The sequence below is a fragment of the Bombina bombina genome, chromosome 2 (genome assembly GCF_027579735.1).
Source record: "Bombina bombina isolate aBomBom1 chromosome 2, aBomBom1.pri, whole genome shotgun sequence".
NCBI classification, from domain to species: domain Eukaryota; kingdom Metazoa; phylum Chordata; class Amphibia; order Anura; family Bombinatoridae; genus Bombina; species Bombina bombina.
In genome coordinates, this window is record NC_069500.1 from 70,503,029 (window position 1) to 70,518,007 (window position 14,979).

Below are 14,979 nucleotides of genomic sequence, written 5' to 3' on the forward strand. Positions count from 1 at the left end.
TACTGGGACAGCAATTTTTTTTTATATAGAAACAAAAACTACTTAAATATCAAGTCAGTTACTATTTAGCAAACCTACATATACACAATAAAACAGAAATACAGGAGCACATTTTCTATGTAGAATACAAAACAAATGATTTGTAGAGATTGTTCAGATTGTATTTATTTTTAAGTATGGCAAATTATTAAACATGCAGCTAAAGGTATCTGTATTGCATGTTAATTGCTCTGAAATGGGTTTCACATTTTAGTGTTATAAAAATGTATCCAATATAAAAGTAATCTGATTAAATAAAAAATATATTTAAAAATCACAGTTGTTCCCCACGATACCACCAGGCACTAAGGCTAAATTCATAACAATAATATGTTTTTTTTTGTTTAAAGAAAATAAGGGATTATACTCATATAAATTGTTCACAACTGTAAGCAATAAGAAGCATGAACATGTTTCCCTAATCAGAGTTATATAGCTATTTTTCCTATTAATATAGAAGGTTACTCCCTCCTGAAGGATGCCGCAGTACTGTGTGACAAAGATTGAAGTGTTATTGTGCAGAGTGCTCGATACTCTACTCAAGCAAACAATTCTTGTTTAATGTTTCAAGCGGTACCTAATTGGCTTTACAGCTCCTGACCATTAAAGGGATATGAACAATTCTTGTTTAATGTTTCAAGCAATACCTAACTGGCTTTACAGCTCCTGACCATTAAAGGGATATGAACAATTCTTGTTTAATGTTTCAAGCGGTACCTAACTGGCTTTACAGCTCCTGACCATTAAAGGGATATGAGCAATTCTTGTTTAATGTTTCAAGCGGTACCTAACTGGCTTTACAGCTCCTGACCATTAAAGGGATATGAACAATTCTTGTTTAATGTTTCAAGCGGTACCTAATTGGCGTTAAAGCTCCTGACCATTAAAGGGATATGAACAATTCTTGTTTAATGTTTCAAGCGGTACCTAACTGGCTTTACAGCTCCTGACCATTAAAGGGATATGAACAATTCTTGTTTAATGTTTCAAGCGGTACCTAACTGGCTTTACAGCTCCTGACCATTAAAGGGATATGAACAATTCTTGCTTAATGTTTCAAGCGGTACCTAATTGGCTTTACAGCTCCTGACCATTAAAGGGATATGAACAATTCTTGTTTAATGTTTCAAGCGGTACCTAATTGGCTTTACAGCTCCTGCCCATTAAAGGGATATGAAACCCAAACATTTTCTTTTGTGATTCAGACAGAACATACAATTTTAAAATAGTTTCCAATTTACTTCTATTGTTAAATTTGCTTTGTTCCCATTGTATTCTTTGTTGAAGAGATACCTAGGTAGGTGTCGGGAGCACTACATAGCAGGAAATATTGCTGCCATCAAATAACATTCTTTCAAAACTGCTGCCATATAGAGCTTCAGACGTGCACTTTCCCGAGCTTACATCGCTGCTTTTCAACAAACAGAAAATTTGATAATAGATGTAAATTAGAAAGTTGTTTAAAGCTGCATTCTCTATTATCATTTATTTGTATAGCGCTGCCAAATTCCGTAGCGCTGGATTCTCTATCTGAATCATGAAACTCAAATTTTTTCTTTCATGATTTAGAAAGAGAATGCAATTTTAAACAACTTTTTAATTTACTTCTATTATCTATTTTGTTTCATTCTCTTGATATCCTTTGCTGAAAAGCATATCTAGATAGGCTTAATAGCAGCTGATTGGTGGTTGCGCATAGAGGCCTTATGTGATTGGCTCACCCTTGTGCATTGCTATTTCTTCACCAAAGGATATCTAAAGAATGAAGCAAATTATATAATAGAAGTAAATTAGAATGTTGTTTAAAATTGTATTCTCTATCTTAATTATGAAAGAAAAATTTTGGGTTTAGTGTCCCTTTAAAAACACACAGATTTGCAGCATGCACAATTTTTTTTATACCCATTGGCCAATACCATATTTTGTTACTATGTCACTGATATTTTTTTCTACACAAATGATTTTGATTTGATTAACATGTAGTGTATAAATACTGAAATAATTTAATATACAAGTATAATTCCCATACTCTACTCAGCTGTATACACAAATACGCTATCTGTCATCATTATAGCACTGTGAGGGTATTTGTGTAGTCCTTATAGCTAAGATCTTTTGTGCTTAGCTCTAAACTGTCCCACATAATTCAAGAGGGCATTTTTTGACAGCTCTTAGTCACGTGTCTGTTTATTGCAACCTAAAGAATTATCTAAAATATGAGTTAGTGTGATAAATATATATTATTTGCACAGAATCAAGACAGAAATAGCAAGAGAAAAGAAAAGATAACCTGGCAACTTGTTTCAAGCCTTGGTAAGCTAGTCCGAGCTCACCATCTTCATTTAGATACCCCCAGTCCTCAGTCTTTCTAGAAAGAAAGGACAGAGATACGGAAAAAAGAGAGATTGTAGAGAAAAGCATCAAGCCAAATAATGTCAGAGCCAGATTTATCAATAGGCAAACTAGGCCACTGCATCTGAATGTCTAATCATGGGGATGCCTGCTTGGGAGGTCATGTGATGCCGCTTAGCATCACATGACCACCAATTTTATTACAATCTTTATGCTGATAATCAGAGGCCATACTAGGATTTTTATATAGATATATTTGGGATAATAATTGGCGTACACGCGCATACAAACTCTATATCACTGTGCAAGAAAACCAATGGAATTGGTACGCCAGAGAAGCCTGTGCCTAGGGGTGCCAGTAAAATAAATCCAGCCCTTAAGACAAAAAGCTGTAGAAGAAGCATATATAAAAGTAGAGTATAAAATGTAGATTTGAATTAAAGGGTTAGCAAAAGCAAATTGGATGCTGTGTGTATCTAAATCTTCATATATGAGAACCACTTAGCAATGAAAGAATCTGTTGACTGATTTCCTTGTCTCCCAGAACAAAATGACCATTGAAAACCAATCACATCCCTATAAATGTATATGATGTATGAACAAGTACTACTGATCACACATGGGCAGTAGTAGAAAGAGAGGGCACATACATTTCCGCATTTAAACACAATGCCTTCTCAGAGAGTCAGTGGTGACTTGTATGATTCAAACAGAGTCATCACTGACATAGTCTGTGCTGGTGTTGTAAGCAGGTGCAGTATTTGAAAAATTCAGACCTTCCTACATAGTCTCTCTTGTCCAGCTCAGCAGCTAAGTATACTTATATTGCAAAAAGGTTATAAGATGAAGATATTTGTTGTAGAATCAGTAGCACCTAAATACCTTTCCAGAGAACCAGATGTATCTAATTCCTAAGGAATCTTATAGAGCAGAAGAGAGCTTCACAGCATGACCCACAAATGGTAGACATTTATCATACCATTTCGGTGAATCTAGACATTGTCCCCAAAAATAAGGGCAAGATTACAAGTGGAGCGGTATTTAATGCTCCCGCTTGTGCGCTAACTCCGCTAGAAGTAAGCTTTTTTCGCACTTTGGGTAGTGCTTGTATTACAAGTTGAAAGTAAAGAGTTTGTGATTGCGTGCTAACGCTATGCGTGCAAAAAGTCGAAGTTAGAATACCGCGACTGCATTAACGTATTCTTCCATAGAAGTCAATGGAGGAAAAAATCTGGGAAAAAAACCCTACTCACGTGCAAACCCGATCACAAATTTTTAAGTGTGGTAACCCGACATAAAAATATGAATATTTCACGTTCCAATGTTCTTCACATAGCAGAATATGTTCTATTTATTCTTAAATACATATTTCTACATATATCTGATGGTATTTTGGTAAAATATATATCTATACCTATATATATATATGTATATATATATATATATATATATATATATATATATATATATATAATTATTTATAGGTATAGATATACTGTATATACAGATTAATATAGGAATATCTATTTAAACATACTTAGAACATATTCTGCTATGTGTAGAACATTGTAAAATATTTACAATAAATACACAGCATAACACTTTATTAAATATGAATATTGCATAAATATGATTTTTCATGTTTTCATCTACTTGACTGCAAAGGGCTCCAATGCACTGATATATATATATATATATATATGTATTTATATGTATTCATATGTATGTATGTGTTTATATGTGTATATATGTCTGTAAATACATATTTACACATATAAATACATATGCATACAAATATATACATATTTAGACATGTATATATATATATATATATATATATATATATGTGTGTGTGTGTGTGTGTGTCACTATGTTAAAGCTCTTTAGGTGCCTTTTTTCACCTGAGACCTCATAGCTTTGAGCCCTTATAACTGTTTTGTGCAATAGTTTCTTAAAATAATTGTATTAGATAGTGTTATTATGAGTGTAACTGTACTTTGCAATGTATTTTTGATGCGTTTTCTGACACTTTTTTTGTTTTGCATAACAGTTGAGCTCTGAGAACTCACTATCCCGGGTCAATTGTACTCCAGTAATCACGTTTACTTTCACATTGTAATATGTGCTCTACATCTGTTGCACGCAAACAGCTGAGATAAACCCGATATCAATTGCACGTAACCGTTAGCGCCCCACTCGTAATCTGGCCCTTTGAGTTTAATTTGCCTTTTTTTCATATTTTACATTATCCCTCTTAACATTACAAACATGTACTCCTCGCTGTAACATTACAAACATGTAGTCCTTGTAACATTACAAACATGTACTCCTTGTTGTAACATTACAAACATGTAGTCCTTGTAACATTACAAACATGTACTCCTCGCTGTAACATTACAAACATGTACTCATTGCTGTAACATTACAAACATGTACTCCTCGCTGTAACATTACAAACATGTAGTCCTTGTAACATTACAAACATGTAGTCCTTGTAACATTACAAACATGTACTCCTCGCTGTAACATTACAAACATGTAGTCCTTGTAACATTACAAACATGTACTCCTCGCTGTAACATTACAAACATGTACTCCTCGCTGTAACATTACAAACATGTACTCCTCTCTGTAACATTACAAACATGTAGTCCTTGTAACATTACAAACATGTACTCCTCGCTGTAACATTACAAACATGTACTCATTGCTGTAACATTACAAACATGTAGTCCTTGTAACATTACAAACATGTACTCCTCGCTGTAACATTACAAACATGTACTCATTGCTGTAACATTACAAACATGTACTCATTGCTGTAACAGTACAAACATTTACTCATTGCTGTAACATTACAAACACGTAGTCCTCGCTGTAACATTACAAACCTCTACTCCTTTCTGTAACATTACAAACATGTACTCCCCGCTGTAACATTACAAGCACGTACTCCTCGCTGTAACATTACAAACACGTACTCCTCGCTGTAAAATTACAAACATGTACTCCTCGCTGTAACATTACAAACATGTACTCATTGCTGTAACATTAAAAACCTGTTGTCCTTGCTGTAACATTACAAACATGTACTCCTTGCTGTAACATTAAAAACCTGTTGTCCTTGCTGTAACATTACAAACATGTACTCCTTGCTGTAACATTACAAACATGTACTCCTCGCTGTAACATTACAAACACGTACTCCTCGATGTAACATTACAAACATGTTGTCCTTGCTGTAACATTACAAACATGTACTCATTGCTGTAACATTACAAACATGTACTCCTCGCTGTAACATTACAAACATGTACTCCTCGCTGTAACATTACAAACATGTACTCTTTGCTGTAACATTACAAACACGTACTCCTTGCTGTAACATTACAAACATGTACTCATTGCTGTAACATTACAAACATGTACTCCTTGCTGTAACATTACAAACATGTACTCCTTGCTGTAACATTACAAACATGTTGTCCTTGCTGTAACATTACAAACATGTACTCCTTGCTGTAACATTACAAACACGTACTCCTTGCTGTAACATTACAAACATGTACTCATTGCTGTAACATTACAAACATGTACTCCTTGCTGTAACATTACAAACATGTACTCCTTGCTGTAACATTACAAACATGTTGTCCTTGCTGTAACATTACAAACATGTTGTCCTTGCTGTAACATTACAAACATGTTGTCCTTGCTGTAACATTACAAACATGTTGTCCTTGCTGTAACATTACAAACATGTACTCATTGCTGTAACATTACAAACATGTACTCATTGCTGTAACATTACAAACATGTTGTCCTTGCTGTAACATTACAAACATGTACTCATTGCTGTAACATTACAAACATGTACTCATTGCTGTAACATTACAAACATGTACTCCTCGCTGTAACATTACAAACATGTACTCCTCGCTGTAACATTACAAACACGTACTCTTTGCTGTAACATTACAAACACGTACTCCTTGCTGTAACATTACAAACAAGTACTCCTTGCTGTAACATTACAAACATGTACTCATTGCTGTAACATTACAAACATGTACTCCTTGCTGTAACATTACAAACATGTACTCCTTGCTGTAACATTACAAACATGTACTCCTTGCTGTTACATTACAAACATGTACTCATTGCTGTAACATTACAAACATGTACTCATTGCTGTAACATTACAAACATGTACTCATTGCTGTAACATTACAAACATGTACTCATTGCTGTAACATTACAAACATTTACTCATTGCTGTAACATTACAAACACGTAGTCCTCGCTGTAACATTACAAACCTCTACTCCTTTCTGTAACATTACAAACATGTACTCCCCGCTGTAACATTACAAGCACGTACTCCCCGCTGTAACATTACAAACACATACTCCTCGCTGTAAAATTACAAACACGTACTCCTCGCTGTAACATTACAAACACGTACTCCTCGCTGTAAAATTACAAACATGTACTCCTCGCTGTAACATTACAAACATGTACTCATTGCTGTAACATTAAAAACCTGTTGTCCTTGCTGTAACATTACAAACATGTACTCCTTGCTGTAACATTAAAAACCTGTTGTCCTTGCTGTAACATTACAAACATATTGTCCTTGCTGTAACATTACAAACATGTACTCCTCGCTCTAACATTACAAACATGTACTCCTCGCTGTAACATTACAAAAATATACTCCTTGCTGTAACATTACAAACATGTACTCCTTCCTGTAACATTACAAACATGTACTCCTCGCTGTAACATTACAAACATGTACTCATTGCTGTAACATTAAAAACCTGTTGTCCTTGCTGTAACATTACAAACATGTACTCCTTGCTGTAACATTAAAAACCTGTTGTCCTTGCTGTAACATTACAAACATATTGTCCTTGCTGTAACATTACAAACATGTACTCCTCGCTCTAACATTACAAACATGCACTCCTTGCTGTAACATTACAAACATGTACTCCTTCCTGTAACATTACAAACATGTACTCCTTCCTGTAACATTACAAACATGTACTCCTTCCTGTAACATTACAAACATGTACTCCTTCCTGTAACATTACAAACATGTACTCCTTGCTGTAACATTACAAACATGTACTCCTTCCTGTAACATTACAAACATGTACTCCTTGCTGTAACATTACAAACATGTTGTCCTTGCTGTAACATTACAAACATGCACTCCTTGCTGTAACATTACAAACATGTTGTCCTTGCTGTAACATTACAAACATGTACTCCTTCCTGTAACATTACAAACATGTACTCCTTCCTGTAACATTACAAACATGTACTCCTTCCTGTAACATTACAAACATGTACTCCTTGCTATAACATTACAAACATGTTGTCCTTGCTGTAACATTACAAACATGTACTCCTTGCTGTAACATTACAAACATGTTGTCCTTGCTGTAACATTACAAACATGTACTCCTTCCTGTAACATTACAAACATGTACTCCTTCCTGTAACATTACAAACATGTACTCCTTGCTGTAACATTACAAACATGTACTCCTTCCTGTAACATTACAAACATGTACTCCTTCCTGTAACATTACAAACATGTACTCCTTGCTGTAACATTACAAACATGTACTCCTTGCTGTAACATTACAAACATGTACTTCTCGCTGTAACATTACAAACATGTACTCCTCGCTGTAACATTACAAACATGTACTCCTTCCTGTAACATTACAAACATGTACTCCTTGCTGTAACATTACAAACATGTTGTCCTTGCTGTAACATTACAAACATGCACTCCTTGCTGTAACATTACCAGTTCTTGGCCCTATGCATAATAAGTAACTTTCAAACAACATTCTCCTGGTCTCTTTGTACAACTCATGTTGCTCTGGCTATACAATCACACGTTGGTGGTTTGATCCTGCACAAAACTTATTTGAAATGGGTTTACCTGTTAGTCTCACAGACACCGTGATATGCTTCAATTGCATCGTCTTGATCCACTTGTTTGTTACTGTTTTCCCAATTTGCTTCTGTTACCTGAAAGAACAAAATAAGCATTTGCTTAAATAAATACATACAAAGAAAAAATGTAACCCTAAAATATGACATTTAAATGACCTTTATTGATATACATGGTCCAGCTCAAATGATTTTGTAGCCAACTGATGTGTATTAATAAAGGTCCTTTTTAAAGAAGAGAACACAGACTTGACTACCTTTATTTGCTTGCTGTTTGGGGATTAGCTATCCCTGTTCATGCCCTTATGTGATATTTCATGCTACTGAAACAGGAAGTCACACCTGGAATGTCTGCTATTGCACGGTACAAACGTAAACCATAAAGGGTACTTAAGAATTTGTATGCACTCCCTTTTTTTGTTTACTTGATATTTCATGCTGCCTTAAATAAAAAAAATTATATATATATATATATATATATATATATATATATATACACACACACATAAGATAATAAATTATTAAATATTTGACCTGGAGGGGCGGAGTCGGCCGACGAAGAACATGGCCGCAGAATAAGATAGCTCCGGAGCTCTGAAACCGGGTGGCGGGTCCCCCGGGCAGTATCAAACACTAATTTACTGCCATTAGGAGGCATCATCTATCCGACCACCTTGGGAGCCTAACATGGGTGAAAAACCCCCACATCAACACAATTTTGTGAGAACGCCGACCCCGAGGCCTAAGCATCGCGCAGGAGCATGGTGACGCAGCTACAACACATACTAGGCAGCAGCGGTGAGAACAATTAGCAGCAAGCGGACCAAAGCAACCCACTCTGAATGTAACAGGGACCAAAAAGGAGCTGGACATCGATGCCGCTGATTACCTACACCTACAGCTGACCGCAAGTATACATTTAATGCACACGACAGGGGCTCACAAGGGACATTACAAGCAGAGACTGACCTAGCACTTAGGCCCCCCCTGAAACACGAGATATCAATCTACATAAGCCTCTACAAACTGCACTCCTGGCAGGCCCTCAATATTATTTCAGCCTAACATGGAAACCCCCGAGGGGGGATAATGCTAAAACCGGCCTCCATGCCAGAAAAGCCGCAGGGACAGTAACTATATTTATAAACAATCAGCCTGTCCTTATTTAAAACGGTCAAAGAATTCCTCCGGACGACACCTATACAAATTAGATGCAGCCCACACTCATCATTGGGTGACAGTGGAACATTTAACAGCAGCAAATACATAGAACATTCTGAGGTTACACAAACTTTTCCCTTCTCATAATCACGAGGGCGCGGAATCCGCAGCCGAGATACCTCTAAATAAAAGACCAACATGGCATCACGCAACAAGCATAAAGCTGAAAAGTCAAATAAACCAGCTATGTCTGCAAATACCAAGCTAAATGCTTTTTCAAACCCCAAGAAGGGCTAACATCCTCAAACACAAACATGCTTACTGAAGACAGCGCAGATGGCTTGGAAGAAAACTCACAATGGGGCGACACTCAAAACACCCCACTCACAAAAGCTGACTTGGACAACCTTCCCACCAAGAAGGATCTTACCTTTTTCATGTCACAGGTTAACCAAGCGATTAAGGAAGGTTTAGCAGGGGTAAAGAAAGAAATTACTGCTTTAGGAAATAGAGTGATGTTGCTAGAAGAACAAGTAGAAGAAACGACTAAAACCTCAGATAACCTAGAAGAAGCTGTTCAACAACAGAATACAGCGATAGTACGGCTGCAGGAACAAATGGAGGACCTCGACAATCGAGGTAGACGACAGAACCTCAGAATCAGAGGTGTCCCGGAGCAGATACTTCAAGCACAAATAGCCTCATACCTACAAAACTTATTTAAATACTTGCTGGATCTGAATACAGGCGAAACTATTGTTCTGGACAGAGCACATAGGGCCTTGAGAGCACGGCCTTCCGCAACAGCTCCTCCAAGGGACATTGTCTTGTGCTGTCATAAATTTACAGACAAAGAGAGAATTTTGCAGGCAGCGAGAAAGAAATCACCGATCATTTTTGGGGAAGACAGTATACAGATATATGCAGACCTTAGCAGCCTCACATTGGCGAAACGAAAAGAAGCACGGTACCTAACTCTGCATTTAACCGACCTTGGCATCCCATATAGATGGGGCTTCCCTTTTTCCATCAAAGTCACAAAGGACGACAAGATCTATACATATAGGAGCCCTGAGGACATAGAGAGCTTCTGCAAGCAATTGGAAATATCGCAACCATCCCTTCCATCTTTAAAAGCCCCAGACCGGGGTAATAAAACTCAGACTAACCTCCCACAGAGGCCACAACGCCCAGAATGGACAACAGTCCCGAAAAAAAGGAGAAACACCCCCTCTGGCTCCTTGACTGGAGACGGAGAAGAAGAAGATATAACCTGAATTGCTGCATGACATATACAGAGTCTTTCTTCTTAGGTGACTCGATGCCAAGTGCTGACTGCTAGCCTCATAGGCTTCACCAGATATGTTAGGTTTGATCAACAGTTAATATATTGAAATAGTTATTATAAACTGCCTTCACTGTAATTGAATGATTTGAGGGGTTTATTTGAAAGAGTTGAAATGTTCCATTAGTTGAATTACCTCCAATTTCCCCATCCCGGTTCGGGTCCCGCCCCGGAAACAGAGCTGGCCAAACTTGGTTCTTAATCCCCCTTTACTACTACTACTGTTACTTTGGCCAGCTGCTCTTCTCCCTCCCTTCTATTCCCTCCTCGCCCCTTCCCCCTTCCTCCCTTTTCTCCCCGACCCTTCCCTCCATCCACCTTCAGCTTCTCCCCCCTTTCCCTCCACTTCCTTCTCTTGCTTCCCATAGTCCCCCGACTTCCAGTAGATATGGGTTTATACCCCTTATTTGCACTATTGAGATGTATCAAGATTTTGTTAAAAGATTTGTATTATTACAGTTATGTTAATTTTTCTTTTGTTTTTCCTCTCATGTCTGTCACTTCTGCTCCACTTAAAAGGGTAAAGTCACCTTATCCGACCTTCTTCCTTTCTGTCCTTTACTACAAGCCAGGTCATCCTGATGCAGCCGCTTTGACAACTACCACTGCTGAATACCTACATGGGGTAAGAGCTTTTACATATACTCGACACACTCACAAATGACTGACAACACATTGACGCTTATTTCACAAAATGTGAAGGGACTAAACTCTCCCACAAAACGCTCAATAGCACTGCGATGCTTTGCTAAACACAAAGACTCGATTATCTTTATTCAGGAAACCCATTTCAAAGAGCAGGCGGAACCTAGATTCCTCTCCAAGTCACATCCAGAGGTTTATTTTAACTCCCTACCAGGTAAAAAAGCAAATGGTGTGGGGATTCTGCTACACAAGAATATTCATTTTAAACTAACGAAAAAAGTAACAGATGATGAGGGTAGAATTCTGATACTAATAGGGACACTATTTAACAACCCGGTGACCTTAGCAAATGTATATGCTCCCAATAATCATAAGGCGAAATTCTTCAACCAACTTAGCAAACTAATAAACGATAATAAGAAGGGGACTTTAATTTTGGGTGGGGATTTGAATGTCACATTAGACCCCACGTTAGATTCCTCCTCTGGGAAGACACCCTCCTTAGCCCGACCCCCAAACGCGATTTATAATTGCCTGTCACAGCTAGGCCTGATAGATGTCTGGCGAATACAGCATAGTTCACAAAGAAACTACACGTTTTATTCTCACCCCTGGGCAGTCTACACGAGAATAGATTACCTCTTAATTGAGAGACACCACCTAGCTCTAGCCACAGAATCCGATATTCAGCCAACTGCCTGGTCAGATCACTCCCAGATAAGCATCAATCTGAAATGGCCCAATCACCCTATCACCCCCTTCATATGGAGATTAGACAGCTCGCTCCTCAACGATCCAGCAACCAAAGAGACCCTGACTAAGACATTACGGGAATATTTCCAAATAAATGCTACACCTGATATGAAACCTAAACTGGTATGGGAAGCCCATAAGGCTGTTATGAGGGGAGAATGCATCAAACAATTGTCATTTAGGAGGAAGACATATAATGAGAAAGTACACACTTTGACAGGGCAACTTGGGAATTTAGAACTCCAACACAAAAATGCACCATCAGATACTATGATATACACCATGTTAACCAAAACCAGACAGGATCTAAATCATATTTTAAGGAAGGAAGCACAAAGAAAAGCTCTAAATATTAGGAAGCTATATGCTTACGAAGGAAACCGATCAGGCCCTCTCCTCGCTAAACTCTTACAAGCCCAACGCGCTAGATCCCAAGTGGAAAAGCTAGTGACCACAGACAAACAACACTTACATGATAGCAAACAAATAGCAGACTATTTTAGTAAATTCTATTCTAAGCTATACAATTTAGACAGCATAGACACGTTGGAACACTTGAAAGACATGCAGGAATATATAAAAGCCGCAGACCTTCCGGCCTTAGATCAAACACAAAAGGAAGCTTTGGAAGCTCCCATATCATTAACAGAAGTTGTTAGAGCCATTACCAATTTACCCACAGGAAAGAGCCCAGGTCCCGACGGCTTTACCAACGCATACTACAAATCCTTTAAAGGTATTCTAGCTCCACACCTATTGCACTTATTCAACACCTTAGACGAAAACCCTACTCTCTCTAGGGATATGCTGATGGCACATATTTCGGTCATACCAAAACCCAACAAAGACCCCACCGACCCGGGTAGTTACAGGCCTATATCCCTCTTAAATTCGGACGTCAAGATTCTGGGCAAGATTTTGGCCACACGAATTAATGGAATACTTAGCTCCCTCATACATACGGATCAGGTGGGTTTTGTCCCTGGGAGGGAAGCCAGGGACAACACAATTAGGGCGGTTACCTTGTCCTCTTATGCCAAACGTTATAACATCCCTTCAGTCCTTATAGGGACAGATGCCGAAAAGGCATTCGATCGCATTAATTGGACCTTTCTAAAAGAAACTTTACATTCCCAAGGATTCGGCCCCAAAATGATACAACGTATACTTAGTTTATATTCCCAACCTACAGCTAGAGTCAAAGCCAATGGAATGCTTTCAGATCCCTTTGACATAAAAAATGGGACGAGACAGGGCTGCCCCTTATCCCCCATACTGTTTATCCTGACTATGGAAGTCCTTGCAGCTAACATCAGGCAGAACGAAGAGATTAAAGGAATCCCAATAGGACCTCATAGCTTTAAAGTAGCGATGTACGCAGACGACATCTTATTTTCACTAGCAGATCCCCTCACCAGTATACCTGAAGTGCTGCGACAAATAGACACCTTTGGTAAATTCTCCAACTTCCTAGTTAACAAACATAAATCAGAAATTTTAAACATATCACTCCCTACTTCCAACTTTCGCTCCATCAGTGAGATATGCCCATTAAAACTACAAGAAAAATCTTTAAAATATCTGGGGGTAAATATCTCCCCAAACATGGCACAACTATTCGACGAAAACTACCTGACACTTTCTCGCAAACTACAAGTAGACCTCAATACATGGTCATCTAAACCAATTACATGGTGGGGGAGAACTCAATGTGTTAAAATGACAGTCTTGCCCAGGGTCTTGTACGTATTCCAAACCCTCCCAATCCCAGTCCCCAAATGGTATGTAGTGCATATACAAAAACTTATCAATCTATTTATTTGGGGGAAAATTAAGCCGAGGGTGAATAGGGAAAACCTATATAGAACACAGGATAGGGGAGGATTGGGCTTACCTTGTATACAAGATTATCTAGACGCAGTAACGTTGCAGAGAGTAATAGATTGGCACAGGTCGGCTGATACTAAAGCGTGGGTAGCAATAGATTCCCACATCCTCAAAACCCCTGAGGTAGGAGCCCTTTGTTGGGTCCCTAAAGAACTCAGACCACCCCAGTGTACAGAGCTTACCATACACCGTAGAACATTTGAATCTTGGGATTTAATCACCACAAGGAGAAAACATATCTCGGGAGTTCGTTCTCCACTATTCCCAATCCCGAGAAATGCAGAACTAATAGGGGGATTGGATAAAGGTCAAAGGAGATTGACGGGCTGGGGGTATACTATTCCATTAAATGAATTTGTTACACGGGGGAAGCTCAAAAAGAAAGAAGATTTGAATGACATACTAGGAGGTAGTTATTCAGGATGGTTAAAATATTCCCAGTTAGCTCACTTTGTACATACATCACCCCACAGACAGGACTACCTGAGGGAGCTAACCCCATTTGAGAGCCACTGCATCACTAAAGGAACAGCAAGACATTCACTGTCTTTAGCAAAGAAAATGATCCAAGGAAAACATGCACAACAACTCCCTTCATACACACATCACTGGCATACAGAAATTCGCACTGAGTTACAGATAGAAGATTGGCAATACATTTTCATGCGAACAGGGAAAGCCTCAACCTCCCCCCAAGCCCTAGAACTCAACTACAAGGTCTTATCACGTTGGTACCTCACCCCGGAGAGGTTACAATCTATCTACCCTGAAAGCTCAGGGAAATGCTGGCGAGGGTGTGAGGGGAGAGGCACCTACCTACA

The 14,979-nt window shown here is 38.3% G+C and overlaps 1 protein-coding gene across 1 annotated transcript in view; it reads right to left on the reverse strand.

The window, feature by feature from the left end:
* MYO5B (myosin VB) overlaps positions 1–14,979 on the reverse strand; it is a 575,225-nt gene that overhangs the window by 41,950 nt on the left and 518,296 nt on the right. The window contains exon 29 of the mRNA XM_053701104.1: positions 8,357–8,445. Within this exon, the coding sequence (XP_053557079.1) occupies positions 8,357–8,445 (89 nt within the window). The remainder of the gene's footprint in view (positions 1–8,356; positions 8,446–14,979) is intronic.